Below are 21,244 nucleotides of genomic sequence, written 5' to 3' on the forward strand. Positions count from 1 at the left end.
GGAGATGGGGAAGAGGGAGGTGGAGACTGAAAAGTGTCTTAAATGCTGAGACCATATGGGTGTCGCCAAGGGAAGCCACAGGAGAGGCTTGAAGTAGGGGTGAGGGGCCTGACATGATCAGACTGGCACTTTCGAAAGGCCACTCCAGGGTCCCAGGAGGAGGAGGGATTCGAGGATCTAGGGTGAAGGCAGGGAGATGGGTGAGCCTGGGTGTTGACCCTGGCACCTAGCTTCAACCTACACTAGGAGCCCGTAGAGGGCCAGGTCAGTGAGATGCTCATCTCTGTCCCTCCTGGGGACACTGGAGATGATGAGAGTGAAATGGCAGGGCTGCCAGGGACAGAGCCTCTCCCTACATGAAAGTCAGGAGGGGACCTAAGCACCACGGGCAGCTCTGATCTCCCCTTGTCTTCTCCCATGACAAGGACGACAACAGCATAAAGCCCTTGGCTGCTGGTCCTACCTGCCCCATCTAAAGCACGTGGTGCCAGGGACATGCTCCACTTGGGGATATCACAGGCAAGTAGAACATACTTTCTCACTAGAGCTTCTTGTTATGTCAGAGAGGAAATAGGAACAAAGTGTTGCCTCAGCCTGCCTAAGCTGGCATTTCTCCTCAACAACTCCTCCTCGGTCATTCCCCTGAGCAACTGCTTCTTAAAGACACAGGTCACATGGGAGCGCTTCCAGCGGGGCTGTTACGGGTTGCACTGTTCCCCCAAAAGATATGTTGAAGTCCTAACCCTCGGTATCTGTGAATGTGACCTGATTTGGAAATAGGGTCAATGGAGATGTAATTAATTAAGATAAGGTCACGCTGGAGTAGGGTGTGTCCTAATCCAATATGACTGGTGTCCTTATAAAAAAAAGGGACATTTGGACACAAGAACACAGGGAAGACAGCCACGTGAAGGTAGAAGGTAGAGATTGGAGTGATGTATCTAGAAGCTAGGAAGCACCAAGAATTGCCAATAATAGCAGAATCTAAGAGGAAATTCTAGAACAGATGCTCCCCCAGAGCCTTCAGAGGGAGCACAAAGGTCTGCCAACACCTTGTATTAGGACTTCTGCCCTCCAGAAGTATGAGGACAAACCTTTGTTGTTGAATCCACCCCGTGTCTGGTACCTTGTTATGGCAACCCCAGCAAATCAATACAGGAGCCTTCCAGCCTCTCCTCTCCTGCAGCCCCCCACCAGCCCCACCACTTCTCCTGACCTTCAACCACAGATGGCTCTAGTCCAATCTGAAGTTCTCGGCTAGGCTAAGAGCTGCTGAAGGCCAGGAACACTCATTCAGTGCAGCCCCTGCTGCCCGTGGAAACATGACTGACAGTGGCCTGTGCCAAAGAGCGTGCAACTCACCAGCTAAATGAGGGAGAGAGGCAGGGGAGTGGGGAGGGAGTAGAGGTTTCGCCTGCTATCCAAAAGGAGGGTGTTCCTATGAAATCTTTCTTAAGCCAAAATGGCGTAAAATGAAGCAATGAACTGAACGCTAGTTTTGCTTTTTGCCTTTTTTTGGTAAAAACCAAAATTCTCTTTGGATTTCTTTTGGTTAGCAAAAACAGATACTAACAGAGGTCTTTCAGCTCGTAAAAGCAAAGTGGCAGAAAGCAAACTGGTGAAAAATTGGATACCTGTACCTCCTCCTCTGGAACCCACAGACGCACTTCCCTCAGAGGCCAGCAGGTGGCGACATTGGTGTCTTTAGTCTTTTGAAGAAGGGCCCTGCAAATCCGCAAGCCTCTAATGGGGAGCACCCGGCAATAACAAGCAGCCAGGCACTACGCAAAGGACTTTACAAGCATTACCCTATTTAGTATTTGGGAAAGCCTCAGGCAGTAGTTATCACTGTTCCCTATTTAACACATGAAGAAACTGAAGCACAGAGAGGTAAAGTGACTTGCTCAAGGTCACACAGCCAATGCAGGGCAATGCTAGGGTTTTGCCTTGTGCCGGAAGCTGTACTCCTACTCAATGCTCCCCAGCTATTCTACCAGGCAGCATGCTGGGGCACAGACTACAGGTCTTGCCCTGGTTGGGTGAGGCAGAAGGCCAAAGAAGCTGGACCTGTGCTGTGATGGGGTAGCAGCCAGGCCTGGGGGCCCTCACAGAGGCTAGTTTCTCTGGGAGAGGGTATGCAACTGAGCTCAGTTCAGAAGGTGGGCAGGAGTCATCCCAGAAAAAGAGGGGGAAAAGTGGATGAACCCAAGATACCAGGCCCTGGGTGCATGGAGGAAGGGCAGTTGGAGCTGAGGAGACTTCGGGACGCCCAGGCAGGTCTGGAGTCTGGAGCAATACTGGAGTTCCAATGGAAGGAAAGAGACAGCTGGAAAGCCCTAAGGACACAGCCTGTGGTCCTCTGTGTGGCAATTCCTGTCCCAGACACTCAGCCCTCCTTAAAGTCTGTGAAGGGTTGGGCCCCTAAGACAGGGGCCCTCCTCCTGGTCGGCCTGCTTCATGAGAGGGGGAGCTGACCTCAGACTTTAGGATGGGGGATGGGGCAGGGGCAGGCTTAGGGAGGGGGTGGCCTCAGCAGGGCCATGCCTGGGGACGAGGCTGTGATCTAAATCAGCCGCAAACCAGCTTCCTCTGAGGTACTGTGGGACCCAGGGTTTTGAGTCACTGCTCCCCATGGGGCTGGGATCATTCAAGGCTATAGCGAGGGCTGCACTTCTCAGATAGCCAGGCAGACAGGAGCAGGGCAAGAGGGACTGGTGATGGCTGCCTGGCCCAGTGCAGGGTCAGGTCAGAGAGGAAGGCTGCCCAGGACTGGCCAGCAGCTTACCTGGAAGCTGCCTGGTGGCTTCCAACTATTTTGTGATTGCAGAGTCGGAGGGAAGCCTCATTGTGAGACACCTGTGGTGTCTGGAACATTCCATAATTTGGTTCCAGTTCAGTTTCCTGGGGCCTCACAGGCAAGTTTGATCTCAGACATCCTGCCTCCCGAAATGGGGGACAATACACTTTTGTTGTTTGAGCACCAGCTGGGGTAGTTTTATGGCAGCCCCAGCAGACTGGGACAGCCACCTTGCTATGACAGTCAGGGGATGGGTATTAAACATTCAAAGGAATTTTCCGGAATAAGTGACAAAATGCCTCTCAAATCCATAATCCAGTACAACTTAACTCTCCTATAGTCTGTTTTAAAAAATATCTGCAACTATTCGTTGCTTTTATTTTTTTTTAAGGGAGAAATAAGGAAAAATCAGAAATGTGCCATGTTAGGGGCTGAATTGCGTTGTCTCCCCTTCAAAATGTGTATGTTAAAGCCCTTAACCCTCAGGACCTCAGAATGTGCTTGTATTTGGAGACAGGGTCTTTAAAAGGTGATGAAGGTAAAATGAGGTTATTGAGGTGGGCTCTCATCCAACTGACTGGTGTCCTTATAAAAGAGGAGATTAGGACACAGACACGCACAGAGGGACGACCATGTAAGGACACAGGGAGAAGACGACCATCTACAAGCCAAGGACAGAGCCTGCGGAAGAAGCCAACCCTGCCAACATCTGGATCCTGGACTTCCAGCTTCCAGAACTGGGAGTCAATACAATTCAGTTGTTTGAGACACCCAGTTTCTGGGACTTTGTTACAGCAACTCGAACAGACTAAGCCTCCATATCCATCCGTCACCAAGACCCATCAATGCTACTTTGTGAAGAGTTCTCCAACCTTTCCACTTCTTTCCGTTTTTCACGGACAAAAGCTCAGACAAACAGGGAAGATCAAAAGAAGGGTTGAATGAAGAGGAGGGGCCTTCCGCCGCCTCCCCAGCCCCTTCCAGCCTCAGGCCAGCAATCCTGCTGCAGGCTCCCTCTCCACCACCAGTCTGTGCCCCAGCAGGTGGTCTGTCTTCCTCCTGGCACAGAGGAAGGGGCCCTGAGGACTGTCACACACAAATGGTTGTGGGGCTTCATGATAGGTGGGGAATGGGGGCTTGCAGTGACATTACAAGAGCTGGAACAGCCCCTGGGGCCCCTGAACACGACCTGGAAGGACAGGTGCTCTGCCCCTCAGCCCTTGGGGTCTTCCAAGGGTGTCACAGAGGCACGGCCTTTAGTAGACCTGGATGTGGGCAAAGCTCCCAATCCAGACAGGTGCTTTCAACAGCAGTGACAACAGGGCAGTGGCACACTCAGCAGGACTTAGCACGATTCAGCACAAAGTACAAGGAGGTATTGATTGCTTTTCGTCCACAGAGAAGAGAGCACTATTATGTGCCCGGACACTCAGAGCTCAGAAATCAGGGCAAATCAAGGCCCCGCCTGTAGTGATATCAGCAGCGCTCAGCCTGTCCCTGCCCTGTCACCCCACTGCCAGACCCTCCCATCTGACCGGCTCACAGGCCAGAGCCAGCTCGAGGCACCCACCTGGGCTCCCGGCTCCCGGCAGGGCTCGGCAGACTCGGCATGCACTCAATCCAAATCGCCCGAGACACTTTGGCTCGGCCTCCATCCGCACTGGCAAAGAAGGCATCTGTGAGCGGTACTGGGGGCTGCGGAGCCTCCTTCCCCAGCAGGAAGGGGAGGACAGCGTTGGCAGGTTGAACTTGGCCAACTTCTAGGAGAGCCGTGAACAAGCCTCACAATGGCAGGGCTGGCACCCCGGCGGCAGACCCTCTCCAACCCCGTGACACAGATAACCACTAAACAGACAAGAGTGCAGTGCTCTCTCCCTGGAGGCCAGGCTGTTTTGCTCCTTTCAGCCCTAGGACATCCAGCCAGATAGGCCCTTACTGATTTCTGTGCCCCATCCTGTCACTGGGCACGTGCGGACACCGACCCTGAGACTCTGCAGGGAGGTGACCTGCTTGAGGTTCCACAGTGGCAGAGTAGCAGGCAGCCTGGCAGCCACCAGCCCCAGGCAAAGATGAGTGATTGATTACCTGCTAGAGCCAGGCGGGGATCTTGCCAGAGCAGGTGGGTCCTGGCTCTTCTCAGAAGAATCATCCTCATCCACCACCTCCACCCTTTAGACAAGAAGAGAAACAGATGCACTACTTTTCCCCAGGGCCCCCGTGACCTGCTTGGCGGCTCCTGAAGGACACGCTTTCTTTCAGTGGAGTCGAGGGCCATGAGGTGGCCCCTGCCGGGGGCTCAGTGACTCCACCTTGGGATAAGGACAGCATACTGCGTTGAAGAGTCTCCTCCCCAAATTCATGGGCCCCTGGAACTTATGGATGTGACCTTATTTGGAAATAGGGTCTGTGCAGATGTAATCAAGGTTAGATGAGGTCATGTTGGCGTGGAGTGGGCCCTACGTCCTTGTAATGGCTGCTGTCCTTACAAGACGAGGGACATTTGGACACAGACACACAGAGAAAAGGAGGTCAGGTGAGGGTGAGGACGGAGGCAGGGACTGCAGTGCTGCATCTACAAGCCAAGGGACACCGAGGGCTGCCTGTAGTCACCAGAAGGTAGGAAAGGGGCCTGGTTCCTCCCTCAGAGCTGCCAGATGGAACCAACCCTGTTAATATCTTGATCTTGGACTTCTAACGTCCAGAACTTTGAGATGACATATTTCTGGTGTTTGTGCCACACAGTTTGTGGTACTTTGTTATGACAGCCCCAAGAACCTAATACAGCCAGTAAGACCACACCGTCACGTCCTTCGTGCTGCCACCACCCTCTGCTGGCTACTTTTCAGTCAGCTTTTCTGGTCTTCCAACACAGCAAGCTAGTCCCACCTCTGGGTCTTTGCACCAGCTGGGCCCCTCTACCTGGAATACTTGGCATGCCCGCTTCCTTGTTTTTTAGTCCTTAGCTCGTCATGAGAGCCTTCCCTGCCTACCCAATGGAACATCCCTGAAATTCAACTTTCCAGAAGTTTCTTCCCTGTCCTTCCCATATATTCTCCTCTCCCAGAAGCTGTCCTTTTCACCTAATGGTGACAGCCCTCTCTCATTCAGCTGGAGTGTCCTGATGTCCTGATCATTCCCTGTTGAATCCTATTCACCCTGTAAGGCCCATTTCCAATGTCATGGTCACTTCCAAGGGCCTGGCCAGGCAGGGGCTCCCAATGACAAGCCTCTGGACCCCAGCCCAGTGATTGCTCCTGCGAGGGCATTGTCCAGCCTGTCCCTGGTAGGATGGGAGGGAGGGCACAGGAACAACTCCTATGTACCCCCATAGCTACTTTTGCTTCAAAACATCAGAGGCCCTTGGAAATACTATGGCTTCATCTTGGGTCAGGGGCCAGCCCTGTTATCTACTGGCAAATGGGAGCTTCCAGCCATAAGCTGTGTTCTCTCAGCCAGGCTCCTACCTACACAGAACTGGCTGCTGGGACCATAAGTGCCGCCACAGCCACCCAGGTGCTTGCGTGGCCTCCAGACAGAAGCCACCAGCTCCTCACAAGTACCCCTGCTCAGGGACAGCAGCTCCACCCCATCCCATGACCCTTTCCCAGTGCCCACACTACACTGCAGCCGACAGGAGGCGTCCATGGCCCACGACAGGCTTCTCACACTTTCCTTGCTGACACTTACCTCTTCGCTATGAACGGGGCTTGAGTCTCCTGGGCAGGGCTGCTGGAAAGGAGGAAGAAAGGTGATGTGTTGGGCAGAATGTATGGGGTAGACAGGTGACATCATGACCACACTGCCCCAGAGGATTCTGGGCCTCTCTCCCTTCCTAGGACCTTGGCTGCCCTGATGGCAGCAGCCAGACCCCTCAGTTTTTCAGAAAGTGCATCTGAGAATTCCAGAAGGTCTGGCTAAGAGGGCCCAATCACCCCACCCTTCAGCAGGCAAAGGAAGACTGGAGCCCTGAGGGGACTCTTTTAGAGCATAGAGCCTGCTGGTAGCTGAGCTGTGTCTCCTGCTTTGCAACTCACCTGGTGCTCTTCTTGGCTGCTGACAGGACGTAGGAGCGCTCCCGGGGAGCTGTCTTCCTCACCACACTGCTTGCAGCTTCTGACCTGTGGTGGCACAGGGAAGGGCCATCTGATGGGCAGGATGGCTCAGGCCACCCCAGTGAGGCAAGGGGGTAAAGCCAGTTTAGCACTTGCTCCGAGGACCATTCACGTGGGTTACTGAGGGAAGAGTAACCCCCGTTTCTCAAGCACTGCATGCTGCCAATCCGTGTTGGCTCGTTGAATCCTTACAACCCAGGAAGATAGTAGGTGCTAGTATCACCCACAATTTACAGATGAGGACACTGAGGCAGGGGCAGCTGTAGTGACTTGCCCAAGATCAAACACCTAGCTGAGTGGGCAGTTGATGCCAGGGGGCCTGGCTTTTCCCCAGCACCTCCCAGGCCTGGCGTCCCCTCTGCCAGGCCCTCATCAGGGGGCATTGCTTTGTTTTCTGAGCCACAGAGGGGCCAGCAGATGTTGGCATTGGCGGGGGCAGGCTGAACCCGGGAAGCTTTATTTCTTTGGTGCCTAATTGCTGCCCAAGCACCCAGCCTCACTTTGGGGTGAGGGGTATTGGAACCTCTGGATCCTGACCCTGTCCCCCAGGCACACAGGCCCTGCCCTGACTATACACACAGCACACACACAGGGCTCTTCTGAGGGGCCCTTGCACTGCCTAATTTGCTCCAATTTGTTCAGGTCCCTTTTTTTTTAAGTGGGGAATACTGGGGAACAGTGTGTTTCTCCAGGGCCCATCAGCTCCAAGTCAAGTTGTCCTTCAATCTAGTTGTGGAGGGCACAGCTCAGCCTCCAATCCAAGCCCTGTCGCTGTTTTCAATCTTTGGTTGCAGGGGGCACAGCCCACCATCTTATGTGGGAATTGAACCGGAACCTTGTTGTTGAGAGCTCGCGCTCTAACTTAGCTATCTGGCCGCCTGGATCGCTCAGCGGCAGCTCGTTGTCTTCAATCTAGTTGTGAAGGGTGCAGCTCACTGGCCCATGTGGGAATCGAACTGGCAACCCTGTTGCTAAGAGCTGGCACTCTAACCAACTGAGCCATCCAGACACCCTGTTCAGGTCCCTTTTTAACAAACTCATATAAAGTCCTGAAGCACCTCCCTCCCTGCCCTCTGCCCACCCACAGACGAGGCTTTCCCCAACCCTCTTCACCTGGGTTCTGCCCCATAGAAGGTTCATAAGAAGGTCCCTGGAGCTGGCCCAGCTATGTGGGTGGTTCTGGGACTCAAAGGATAACACCTGTTGCTAGCAGCCACTTCTCCAGCCCGCAGGCCAGCACTGATGTCCTACATGTGTGTTTTATCACCCCAACTGGCACAATTCCTATTTCATCACGTGCACGACTTGGGATGCCGGGAGGGTACCATTACCTCCGTTTCTGCTCATCAGAAGAGAAGGGCACATCCTCCTCTTCAGCAGCCCCTGACGCTGAGCTTCGCCTGACGTTGTAGGGTGCCCTGCAGGATGCGGAGAGGGGCGGATTGAGGATACTGGTGATTATGGCTTCTCCTCCCACTACCTCCACCCTGCTCCCTGCCACAGGCTGCCATCCTCAGCAATTTGGCTTCCTGACTTCCATCACACGTTGGCATTGCTGCCTCTGGGCCTTTGCTCTTGATACTTCTTCCTCGAGAGCCAGCCCTCCTTTCTCTCCCTGTTCCAACACTAACTGTCCCCTAAGACCCAGTTCAAACTGGGGCGCCTTCTCCAGAAAGACGCCCTAGCTGCTCACTGGACGATGGTGACAAAGGACAAACAATATAGAGATGTGGGACCCCTGGGAATCAGAGGTACAACCCACCCCTCTGTCCAGAGTTCCCCTCCCTGGGCACACAGGCTATGAGGAGCACTCCAGAGGGACCCCCAAAGATTTATACCCAAGAAGCAGATCAGATTTAGGCACAAAGTGCCCACAACGGATACTCTTGCGGAGCCAGCAGCATGCTTAGGATCATCAGGCCCCAGCCTGCCCCAGCCCGGCCCAGCCCATGCTGACAGCCTAGCCTAGAGGGGCTGCACAGGCATGTCCAGGAAACACTGCCAGCCAGAAGCAGCCCCAGGGTCATGACCTATGACCATTTATCCTGACCTACCAGCCCCTTCTACAAACTTCCTACAGCCGCTTTGGCTCAGATCAGAAAGGCAGTATGCATGAACATCAAACTTCCTGGGGCTTGTCACCCTCTGATGGGCTCCAGTATTTGGGCTTGTCCCTTGGAGGGAACCTAGCTGGGTCTGCTGTTGCATACTCACAGCTTCTTGTAGTCCTCGGTGGTCATCTTGTAGCCAGAGGAGGGGGAGCGGAGAAGCCCAGCGGGAGCTGCTCTCACCAGACTGGCCGTGCTGGAGAGACAAAGAGTTTTCATGTGCCCACCTGCAGGCCTCCTCTCGCCTCCAGATTTGCCCACACAGCCCAGCAGGCACAAGGCAGATGGATGAGAGAATGCTGGTGGCCTTTCCTCTCTACTCTCAGCCCTGCCAAATACCCAGAACATCTGCAGCACCCTGAGTAGGGCAGCGCTCCTGCTAAGGGCAGACGCAGCCCCTTTGGCCCTGCCTTTCTGATGGAGCCCAGGTTTAGCCTGACACCAAGGTGCTTTGACAGAATGCCACCTCAGCCTGCCAGAAAGAAGGTGACCTAAAGCACACAGCTCACTGCAGTCAATCAGCAAATCAAAGCTCCCTGCAAGTCAGGACTGGCTCAAGGGCAAGGTCACCAGTAGTGGCCCAGGGACACCACTCCCAGAGACCAGAGTGCCCGAACAGGGCCCGGCACCTACCTGGGGGCTTCCAGCCCCCATGGTGCAGCGGCATCCACCCCAACCCATCTCTGGTCACCCCTGTGTTGCTCTCCGGGGCCCTACCCTAGACAGGAACAGAGCTGCCACCTGCCACCCCCTCAGTGACTGGAAGAATACACTCTCTGCATGAGCCTGGCTCAGGCCCTCACAACTCCCCACCGGCTGCCTGGCCAGCGCCCCATGGACATACCTTTTCGGAGCTCCGTTGGCCTTAGGAAAGTGCTGCTGGGGCTGGGATGAGCTGTCTATGGGCTTGGTGAACACTCCCCTAAAAGAGAGCCCAAAAGAAGCAGCCCAGTGAGCTCCCAGGGAGAAGCCAAGGGGCAGTGTGGGCAGGCACGGGAAGGCGGTCAGGGTCCCACTGTCACCTACCGGATGATGTAGCCAGTGGGAGCCCTTGTGCTTGTAGACCTGCCAAGGAAAAAATGCATGAAGTGAAGCGAGGCCTTGTGGGGGCCCTACTTTCTCCATGCCCCTAACGACAGCAAAGTGGTTAGGCTGGTGGGTGGGTGTCCCAGTGCAGTCAGAAGGAGGGGAGCAGGAGTGGCCAGGGGCTTCCCCTGAGAGCCAGCCACCCTGTACGCCTAGTCTGGTGCCTACTCTGCTCTGCCTGTCTCTCTTATGCTCCCCAGCAAAATTACCTGTGGCTGATGGTTCTGGGCCCAGCCCAGCATGGCTCTGGCTCACAGCACATGCCCAGGAAGAAAGGTGTGGTCTATGGCTGGCATTTGCTGCACAGGGGTCCCCTTCAAAGTCTGGTTTCTCCCTGGCTTGTCGGGGCCCCAGTGCCTTCCTGAGGGAGAGTTCTTCTGGGATTGCTGACAGCCCTGCCACCATCTACTTGTGGAGCTGACCTAGTTCAGGTTGGAGGTTCCATGGTCAGAGGCCTGGGACTGAGGCCATGACAGGCAGAAAGTACGGCTCCTGACCTGATGCCCCACACAGCCTTTTCCAGGAAGGCTTATAAGGGCCCAAGGGGCAGAGTCTAGGTATGAGCCAGCCAAGGCCAGCTGACCCTTTCTTCCCGCTCCTCTGGGGCTTCCCCTCCTCCAAATCCTGGGACACCCACATAGCAAGTCTTTATGGAAATTTGGGACTTGAGGACATGGCCAGGGCTTGGTCAGTGGCTGGAAAGCATTACCTCTATGTGCTCAGCACTTCCTGCTTTGGAGCAACCGAGGGAGCTCAGAGGATCGGGGTGGGGGGGGTGTTGTGGGAGCCAAGGGCTGACAGTGTGGGCAGCCAGGGCTCAGGGGCAGGAGACAGGGACTCTGTCCAAGAACAGGGGAGCTTGGGGTTGGAGCAGCGGGAGCAGGCCTAAAGGGAACCCATCCAGGCAGGCAGGAAGGGCAACACAGAGCGGCCGGGTTTCCCATTGTTGCAGACCTTGTCCTTCACTGGGGAGAGCCTCCCAGAGGTGACCAAGTTGCAGGAAAAGAATGAGAGCTGAGTTCATGTAGACTTCCAGGTACCCCTGGTCTAGAACCTGAGTCACAGAGCCCCAAGACGTGCTTTCCAAATGCACCCTCAAACCAAAGCCTAGGCTGAGAACTGCACCTTCCTCCACAATAAACAAGTCTTCCCAGGAGTAGACTCTGAACCATCCTCAGGTCCTTGCCATCCTTGCCAAGCACAGTTCTCTCTGTATGTTCATCCCTCTACTTGGGTCATACCCATGGTCCCTGCTAGGATGTCAGTTCCCTGAGGAGAGGGCTGTGTTTTCTGTGCCCAGCACAGGACCTGGCAAGTATTGGATGCTGAGTCATTGAGGGATGACAGGTAAGGCCACAGTTACCAGAGGTAGCCCCTGAAGCTAGCAGTGAACATGGACCCCTCCCTTCCAGCTGCTTCCACTGCCTCACCACCACCTGATAAGGACCCTGGCACTGCACTCGCTGCCAACTGTTGGCTGTTTGGAGCAAGGCATCAAGCCTGAATTGTGGGGTCCCCCACCCCTTTACTTCTCAGGAGCAGTTGCTGCAGATCTGGGCAGGAGGTGCCCATGCGTCAGAGCCTCCCGTGATACTTCTTTGCAAAAGTCCTCAAAATAGAGAAGGGATGGGGTGTTCCCCTCGGCCAGCTCTCAAAATATGTCATCCTAAACTTAGGAGACAGTGGGCACAAATGTATCAGACTCCTCTGGCATGACAATTACCAGGTACACTCAGCAAACAAAATTTTGATCCTGTTTGACAGGTGGAAGCACGGGGGCCCAGGAGGGGAGGCAGCCAGTCCTGAGGCCACACAGCAAAGCCAGGGAACTGGAGCCAGTGACTCCTGTACTCTCCCTTTCCCAAGAGGGTGCAAGGAAGGAAAAAACATCCTTTTTGTGAATTTCAAATGACTAACTGCAGAGACCCTGATGTCCCTTCTCAGCTTGGGTTCCCTCCTTGTTCCCTGAGGACAGAAGTAGAAGGCCCACCACCAGCCATCTGGGTACCACCTCTTACCTGGTCTTCATGACCTCCCCAGCTGAGGAAAAGGATGTGGCACGACTCCGGCCAGAGGGTAGCTCTCTGGGGAAAGAAGGATCCCAAAAGAGTGGCTCCCAGGCCCCCTGCCATCAGCTACCTAGTGACCTCCATCCTAGAGGCTGCCTGCTGGACCCCAAGGCAGCTGAGGGAGGAGCAGTACATGCACCCCAGGAACTTGGCCCACCATTCCCATCTCACCTTCTCCTTCCCCAGACCACCTCCACATTCCACAGGCACATGCACACACGCACACCCCGGCACCCAGGGTTTTCCCCCCCTGTGACTTTGGTTGAGGCTTGCCATTAGCTGGATTGCTTTCCACTGCTCCGCCCTTTCTAGCTGGCCTATGGCCACGTTGGCTGGCCGAGCTCTGAATGGTGGAAGCCCCTCAACATGTCCAGGTGTGGACGAGACCCGTGGTTCACAACCCCAGCTCTACCCTGTCGCCCTCCTGCACTTACAGGGTGTGGCCCTCCGATTCATCCTGCTTGGTGATCCAGCTCTTGTCCCCCTTCAGAGTGGTTCGCACCTTCATCTGCTTGAGGACGTTACTGCGTTCCTCCTCGCCCGCTGGGAGAGACTTCCCTGGTGGGGGCAAGGCCACACGGCTTCAGAAGGGGAGCCCAGACCCGGGACCGTGGGATTCCTTTCCAGCCCTCCCAATATGCCACTCTCTCTGCTGCCCAGGCAGCGCTCGTGAGCCTGGCAGGGCCAGCATGGTAGAAGGCAGCCACATGCTGAGCCCGGGCCTCACCTTTGGTACTGCCTCCGAGAGCTGAGATGCTCATGGCGCGTGTTCTGCAGGTCCCTTCTCACTTGATTCAAAAGGGCTCCTGGGACAAAGGTAAGCACATAGTTATCACTTCATGCATTTCTAATGGCTCACGGGTCACCATGTGGTCCCTGGCATACCAAGACCATCCAGACTGCGCTTTGGGCATCTGGAAGCAACAGCTGGTCGAGGTCAGGGAGCTAGCACTCACTGCCGGGTGGCACACCCACAGGTCCGCCCAGGGCCACTCACCTGGGGAACACCGCCTGGGCTGCCAGGGGCTGTCTCTTTGACAGATGGCTGATGAGGACAGACCACAAACCCTCCCAGAGTTCTGATGGCCAGGCTCCAGGTCCAGGTGAGAGTAGGGGACAGAGTGGCAGCAAAGGAGCCTTCACAGTGCCACACAGACGACAGGCTCCCTGAGGTCCGGCACGGGTGGACTCAGAAGGAGGGACTGGGGAAAAGTGGAGGGGGGCTGGGGCCCCGCCCCTTTGGGGTGGGGCCGTCTCTCTCACCGCTTAGTGGCTGTCCGCCAGACCTTGGGCCGGTCAGCTAACCTCTCCAGGCCACATCAATGTTCTCATTCGTGAAATGGGAGTAAAAGAAAAGGCTACCCTTCAAGACGGTGCGATGACAGAATGCACCGATGTCTTGCAAATGCCCAGCACCACCGGGCACAGCCAAGAGCACAGGGCAGTTGGGCAGGAGCCAAGAAGCAATGACTCTGAACCTGTCCTCACTGGAGAGGGGACTGTGTGTGATCCTCAGTCAGTACAAACAGAGCCCGGGGCTGCGCAGCCCTGTGTGGTTCAGGGCTTGGCTCCATCTCCAGGGAGGAAAGCCTGGGGCCACGCTGCCAACTCCTCGTGGCCCTCAGGGACCAGGCAAGGGGGGGGATCTGGTAAGGGCTTGCTGCTGTGGCTGGGAAGTGGGGGACGTCCTGTGCCCTGCTTTTTCTTCCTCTGTCTTCTGGCCCTTCTCTATCTCCTTACCTCTTCTCTGCCCTTCAGCCCAGTACTGCCCTCCTGTGGCCAGTGAGGGGTGGGCCCTGAGGGCTTCACAGCTCCATGAAGGCTGTTTGCCCCAGGAAGGGCTGGAATGAGGAAGCCAGTTCTGGACTTGCCACAGCCGGCCTCTTGGGCCTCAAGAGAGGAGCTGGAGGCTCAGGTGAGCAGCCATCATGGCAAGCAGGGGCCCTGGCTCTGCCAGCATAGTCCAGAGACAGAGCGGCCTCTCTCTCTTAGGGGCTTGCCACCCTCTCGGCCCTTCCAGGGCCAGGCCCAAGCAGCCAGATCCTGCTGCCAGCTGGCAAGGCCTGGGCATGTTACTGTGGAGGTCAGGGGCGCACTACAACGGGCAGGGCAGGAGGCCAAGAGCAAACCAAATTTGCCACATCAGCAAGAGCTGGCTTTCCCATAAACTGCACCAAATGAGCAGCCCAGGAGGCCCGAGCCCGCTCTGCGCCAGGAATGGCACCTCATCACCGTGAATGGGCACCCTGCGTGCCCAGCCCCTCCACCAAGGCGGCCACGTCGGAATTCTGCTGAGCAGAGCACATTCCATAGGGTGATCCTCACAGGCTCCACTGTCCCATCCCAGCCACCCATGGAGAGGCCCCATTGGGCAGGGCACCCAGACTGAGTCGCCTCCTGAGATCTTGGTCCGTGTGTCTCCCGGTGCTGCTGGCTGACTGACTGTGAGAGCTTGGGCGAGTCCCTCGCCTCCTCTGGGCCCCAGCTCAGGAATTCCTAACGCTCGGTCTTTAGGTTCCTTCAGGAACTCATTTCTCTCCTCTTGACAAACCTGTTGGCCACGTTGCCTAGAAGTTTTCTACGTCATCAGAACCAAACAAGCCACTTCCAAAATCAGGACAGACTCACATACATGCAGAATAGCAGAGACGGAGGAGCCATTGGGGACTCCTGGGCCAAAGGGGCAGGGACATGCACAAGAGGCCTCAGTGAGGGTGGGCGGAACAGGCGTGGTGCCCAAGGCTGCCTCAGGCCCTGTCTTTACAGTTAAGACCCTAGTCCCAAGATTCAGGCAAAGACCAGGAATGATGATTCATCTCAGAAGCCAAATATCTTTTTCTGATGGGACAATATATGAAAGAGTCAGAAAGTAGTGTTTCCATGGGACTGAAGAGGAAGGCAGCTCTTTGGTACAAGGGGCTTTTAAAGTGATAAGTGCTGGCCAAACAGATGGACACCCGAGGTTGGAATCTAGGTCCCAGCTGGAGAGCTAGCTGCTTCTTCCGCTTCACCATGCCCTCCTCTCCCCTACCCCCCAGCCCTGGTTTAGGCCGCAGTCACTTCTGACCTGTCCCTGGTCTACCTGCTTTTATCTGGACGTCCTTCTGGGAGCACTCATCTGCCCCTAATCCCACTGGGCCTCGATTCTCATTCAGCCTCTGTGAACTAGGACTGGGGGTAAGTTCCTGACCCAGGCACTTTTTTCTCCACCTCTCCCCTTCATGTTGACACTGCTCCAAACAGACCGTGTGCCTCAGCATCCATGGAAGGTGGCCCTCTAGCTCCTCCTGCCCCTTCTTCAGGGCCCCACCTTTGCTTGTTCCTAGGGACCTCTCCCCTCCTTTGCCCTGCGCGCATCGGTACTGTGGAACCAAGTCTTCCCAGACAAGACCTGCCCGTTCCACCAGCCTCAGTGAGGACAGAGTCCACACATCCTCACACCCCATCACACAGCCTGCACTGAACACGCCTGCCACTGGGCTGCAGGCTGGCAGAGGCCATGCTTCTGACTTACCAAACACCACCACCTCTTCTTGGACGCAGGTCTCCTCTCAGACCCGCCATCCCTGCCCCTCTTGGAGAGCAGAGCAGAGCGGCCACCCAATCAGGGGACAGGCAGAAAAACCCTCACTGCAAATAGGGGCAACTTTGGAGAATGGGGGGCTGACCACTCAGAAGGGCGTTTCCCGGGCAGCTCTCATGCACTGTTGGTGGGCAGTTCAAGAGGGGCGTCTTTTTGGAGCACAAATCTCCATACGTACTGAAAGCCTCAGAAAGGGCAAGCCATTGACGCAGCAGTTCCCATCACGGCATTATCTCCTAAGGAGACAACTGCCTAAGTAAAGCAAGTATACAAGAAGGGCATCACGCCAGTGTTGAGTGTCATGGTGAAGATTTGGCAGTAATCTAAATTCCCAATAGTCCTTTTTAAAGGTATAATGATGCATTGTTGAAGCACATACTATGCAGCCATTACAAATGATATTGATATAGATATTTAACCAGCCTTCGTGTGTGTGGTTTCCAGATGTCATTAAGTGAAAGGCAGCTTTTAAAACAAGATGTATAGGATGGTGCCATTTACATAAAAATGTACATGGAAAGAAGACACCTGACAGGATACATATCAATACACTTTGCTCCTCTGTATTTCTAGTTTTCCTATCATGAACGTGCATTGTCTGTCTGTGTGCTGAAGACTAAACAAACAGTGGTTTAAGCGAATGAAATGGGAGCTGGGGCTGCCTGGACAGCTAAAGGTGGGTCTCAAAAGTTGTACAGGTGAGCAGTGCCGAGGAGGGGTCCAGATGAGGAGGGCGAACGAAGGCAGTGACCCTGGGAATTCTCTCTCTGGCTGGGTGGACATCCCAGGGGCAAGGGGGACGATGCCCTGGGCCTGTAGGGCCCGATGTGTGCCGAGCTGCCAGGTGCCTTGCTGAGGGCACACGAGGCCTCCTGCAGGAGCCTCGGTCCTCTTTGCCCACGAGCTCAGGCAGGGAGGGAGAGCAGGTGGTGCGTTGAGGGTCTGATCTCAGAGCAGGAGGTGGCAGCAGCGGCAGCTGCCGGCAGCACAAAGCCGAGGCACCCCAGGGAGCAGGAGGCCGGCCTCCCTCAAATGTAAGGGGCATGGTAGGACAGAATGAATGCACTTTGCAGGTGCTGAAGACACTCCCCACCCCAAGGCCTCCCCCACCTCCCATTCCCCGACCCAGGCTGTGGAGAGCTGTTCCCAGGGAGAAGGAGGCCATGGAAGGGGGTGTTCTGAGCATGGGCGTTGGCAGCGATGGTGCCAGAAGACCCGAGTACAAGGATGGGTACCTCAGCCCTGCCCTTCCATGGGGCCCCGGGCCGTGGATTGCGAGCTCGCTAACAAGGCAGGGGCCCAGTCCAGGGGCCAGGACACGCAAGCCTGGCAACAGGTCTGCCACCGGCTGGCCCTATACTGTCATCCCCGCTTTGCCATGAGCAAAGGAGCCCGGGGAGATGGGGCGACTGGCCCCACTTCCCGAGGGCAGAGGGCACAGCTGGAACCTCAGCTGCAGCCCCACAGTAGCCCTGCTGCCCCCATGCTCCCCGGCTAGGAGTGCTCCTCGCAGCAAAGTGCCGGGGGGTGCAGGTGGCCCAGGCACACTCCCTCCTCCACTGGCACCTGTACACATGCTCCAAAGCCAGGCACTTGGCCTCAGCAGCTGACTGCTGGAGGGAGGGGACTCGAGAACGCCAGCCGGCCACCCACTCAGTGTCTGCCTGGCTGCTCAGCCTGGTCCAGCCACTACTGACTCCAAGCACCGGACCCCAGAATCCCCTCCGAGGAGGGCGGCCGACACCCCTGCAGCCCCCAGACTCTCCATCCCCTCTGCATCTGAGACACAAGATGCTATCCAAGTTCAAGAAGACACGAAATAGAGAAGCTTCTCTGACTGCGACCTCTGCCCCTCCCAACTCACCCCATGGAGAAGGTGGAGAGGGAAGCGAGATTCACTGGATTCCGGGATTGTTCCATTTCCAGCTGCCTTCAGAAGTGAAGCAGGAGACCTCTGACCTACCCTGGGGCCTTCCAGTCTTACACTTCCCCTGATGCATGTGCCCTGCCATGCAGAAGGCCACCGCACTTGATAGCAAAGACATCTCTGCTCCTTGTGTCTAAGTGGCCTCACATGGCTGTGAGGCTGTCGCGCTCTCTGAGCCTTAGTGTCATCTGTAAAGTGGTTCCAAACCATCAAGCCTGTGGACCTGCTGTCTAGGTCTCCTCCTGGCACGGTACCCCCAAGCCAGAGCATGTGCTGCTCCTGGAATTTGGGCATTTTGATGCTAGTGGGTGTCCTCATCTCTCAATGGCCCAGGTGAGCACATTTCTGATTCAGATAGCTATTCTGTGTATCTCATGTCTACTTTGACAGGGGGAAGTCTTCTGGTTCCTTGGGAATTGCCATATTGCACTGCTTGGGGGCCCGGCCTGAGCCACCAAAGGAAGGTGGTTTATCTGCCACCTTCCACTCCAGCTGTCCCTCCGGGCACAGTCCTGGAGCCTCACTAGATGAAGCCCCACTAGGCAGTACCACTCTTCGTGCCAACTCTGAGCAAGATCTTACACTCAGACTGCACTAGCCTGTCCCATGGCAGTTCAGGACCAAGTCCAAGTTCTCCTGAGAGGGCCAGGCCACCTCAGACACCAGGTAGATTCCCCCACCCCACCCTCCTGGCCCTTCACCCTTTTCTTTCTCTCCCATTAGCCTGCCGATGTTTCTTGGGGCAGGCAGGGGTAGATGGGGACTGGCCCTCCCTGATGCAGCTGGCCTGGGAATGTCAATAGGCACACTCCCCCTGCACCTTCCTTCCTGCTTCAGAGCCTCTGCCCAGCAACCTCCCAGGGAAGGGGCCTCTGGCCCTGATTGGACAGACAGAAGCAAGGAGCCAATGAGGGGGTGCAAGGAGCCATAGCACGCCGGGTGTTGTCAGTGCAGTGGGAGCTGCTGCAGCAGCTAATGCTGGCAGATTAGTGGGAGGGGGGAGGCTGGGGGGAGTCACAGACAGTGACGCAAATGCTTGGCTGATGCGTGAGGAGACAGAGATGGCGAGAGAAGCAGCAGGAGGAGGGGGCGCCTCACACCCCACAGGGACATGCTCTGCGTCCAAACTTGGAGAAAGTTTTCTAGAATAGCCACCCTGCTTGACTCCACAAGCTGTGCATACGTCCTTTTGCAAGCAACCCTCTGTGTCTTTGCCCTTTCAGCTACCTTCTTGCCAATGGCCTTGAGCTTCAGCCCAGGAGGGCATCCCAGAGGAAGCTTCAAGTCCTCAGTACCCTGGCTCAGGGATACAGCCTGGTCCCATTTTTGGTCACACTGCACTAAAAAGTCTGCATTTACCACTAGCCTGGAAGGGAAAGAGGTCCACAGGAGAGGAGGAAGGTGTAGAGGTGCAGAGTCTACCTCGGGCAGAGAGTCCAACAGCCATGGGCATGGGTGGGGAGGGCCACTGGCCCGGTGGCCCTCTCTGGCCCCCTGTGTGTCACCCCATCCTGGAGCCCTCACTCCCGTCCTGCTGCTTTCCCCACGCCAGTACACCCCACCATCGAAATGTCCATGCCCGCTCACTGCACAGCTGGGAAGGGCTGGCTTCTTCCAGACAACTTGGTGCATACTGAGAAGGGGGCAAGGCAGCTGGGCCTGCCAACACAGGCAGCTCGGCCCACCCCACACCCCAGCCTCTGGGCCCCTGGCCTGGGATTTTTGTGGCAAGGGCTTGCGTGAAAGGAGGCAGCAGGCTGAGCGACTACCCTTCACCCGCCCTGGGTGGCAGGGGAATAGGGGGTGCTGGATGCCAGGCAGGGACCTCCTAGCTAAACTGGGAGGGAAAAGGAACAAAACACATGTAGCCGGGCCTTCCAGGAGCATGGTACATTGTTGTACATGAAGGAACCACAGACAGAGGGTATGGGTGTTGGGGCTTGTCTAAATGTGTGTGTGCTGGGCACTGGCCACCGTGAGCAAGCATGTGTGAGCACACCCTGGGCAGAAGAGCAAGGGGCAGGGCTTCCCCGGAGGTAGCTTGTGACAATCTGCACCCAGGGAGCTGAGGAAGCCTGGCGGCGCCATCCCTGGCCAGCAGTGATTACAGTTCTGTCTCTTGGAATCAGAGCCCGCCGCTCAGTTCTGGGTGGACCCCTTAGGGGTCAGGGGTCGGCATGAGGAAGCAGGAGGACAGAGCAAGAGTATACAATCCAGATCACAGCCCATGCAGCCCAGCCCAGCGACCGCATGCGGATGTAGCAAGTAACATCTCGACGAAGCCATGAAGGCCTTCGGCTGCCCAGTGCAGGGCTCGGCTGCTGGGCCCACCTCAGGTCATGTTTTAGTAAAGCTCTGTCTTCAAGCATTTTCATGGGGCTCTGGGGCAGGGGGTCTCACAAAGACAGAGCCTGAGAATAGGGCCTCCCTCATAAGTGCTCCCACCTGGGTCGTGAGGGGAGAGGTGAAGTGATGAAAAGTCCCTTGTCTCCCAGAAACTTGTTGCTAAGATGGGTAGACCCAGCCAGTTCCGATCCTTCAGCTGGGTGCTGCCAGGGGTCTCAGAGAGGACAGGTGGCCTGGTGGGAAGGAGACTCCTTTCTCCCATGGGGACTTGGCACCCCACCATTGCATGAGGGTGTCAATGACTAAATCATGGAAAACCAAAGCCCGCAAGGGGACCCCAGCTGTCACACCCGTCTCCTCCAGCCCTCCTTTGAGATCCTCAGTTGGTCTCTACATCCCCAAGGCTCCGGACTGTCAGAACCACCTTCTCAGTCTGTGCCCCTACTCCCCTGTGTGACAGCCTGACTTACTGGAGACCTGCCCTGGTGATGGCAGATTCTGAGCATGGGGGAGGCTCCTGCCCATTTGCACTGTAAATGTTTCCTTTGGATAAAGAGCCTCCAGTGGCCACAGCATCAGGGAAAGGACTCAAAGAAAAGTTCCCATGCCTTAGAGTCACCTTCCAGTATAGACACCCAGATCTTCCTTGGGCGTGTGTCAAGCAAATGCCTTTGAGCTTCAAGGTCAGGGTCCTCTCTTGTGCCTAAGCACCTGTGAGAGGCCCCTCTCAAGCTCCTTCAGGGTAAGGAGCTGTCCCAGGATTGGGGTGGTCTGTATTACCAAGAGAAGGGTGACACTGAGGTACCCAAAGCCCACCTGCTGGGGAGCCCTGTCTGACATCCAAGGGGTGGCAAGTGTCTTCTGCCAGACTGTCCTTCCTTAGAGAGCTTCCCTCTGCAGCCAGCTTGGCCACCTCTGAGCCTGAAGGGGGCAGCAGTAACAGAAACTGAGAAGACGGTTCGTGTTCAGAAAGTTTCAGAGACGAGTCAGCTAGGTCCATCAACTGTCACTGACATCAGACATGTGGAGGACTTCGTCAAGGCGTCAAAGCCACATATCCGCTTGTCTCTTCCAACTCAGGCGCAAAGGAAAGAGCACTAGACAAGGAGTCCAAGTCCTGGTTCTGTGAGAACAAGTCACCATAAATGTCACCCTCTCTGGCTGAAGATGAAGCCCTTTTCTCCCAGTGCTCCCTGACCCCCGCACCTGGTCATGG

General features: G+C 56.0%; 1 protein-coding gene across 1 annotated transcript in view; it reads right to left on the reverse strand.

The window, feature by feature from the left end:
* Positions 1-21,244, reverse strand: part of ZNF185 (zinc finger protein 185 with LIM domain) — a 68,102-nt gene that overhangs the window by 40,514 nt on the left and 6,344 nt on the right. Inside the window, exons 2-12 of the mRNA XM_081042500.1 lie at positions 12,900-12,978; positions 12,607-12,730; positions 12,122-12,187; positions 10,044-10,082; positions 9,862-9,939; positions 9,124-9,213; positions 8,241-8,327; positions 6,832-6,915; positions 6,485-6,526; positions 4,883-4,966; positions 4,368-4,457 (exon numbers count right to left, since the gene is read on the reverse strand). Coding sequence (XP_080898626.1) covers positions 4,368-4,457; positions 4,883-4,966; positions 6,485-6,526; positions 6,832-6,915; positions 8,241-8,327; positions 9,124-9,213; positions 9,862-9,939; positions 10,044-10,082; positions 12,122-12,187; positions 12,607-12,730; positions 12,900-12,933 — 818 coding nt within the window. The 5' untranslated portion in view covers positions 12,934-12,978. The remainder of the gene's footprint in view (positions 1-4,367; positions 4,458-4,882; positions 4,967-6,484; positions 6,527-6,831; positions 6,916-8,240; positions 8,328-9,123; positions 9,214-9,861; positions 9,940-10,043; positions 10,083-12,121; positions 12,188-12,606; positions 12,731-12,899; positions 12,979-21,244) is intronic.

This window comes from Rhinolophus hipposideros (assembly GCF_964194185.1).
Source record: "Rhinolophus hipposideros genome assembly, chromosome: X".
Classification (NCBI taxonomy): Eukaryota; Metazoa; Chordata; class Mammalia; order Chiroptera; family Rhinolophidae; genus Rhinolophus; species Rhinolophus hipposideros.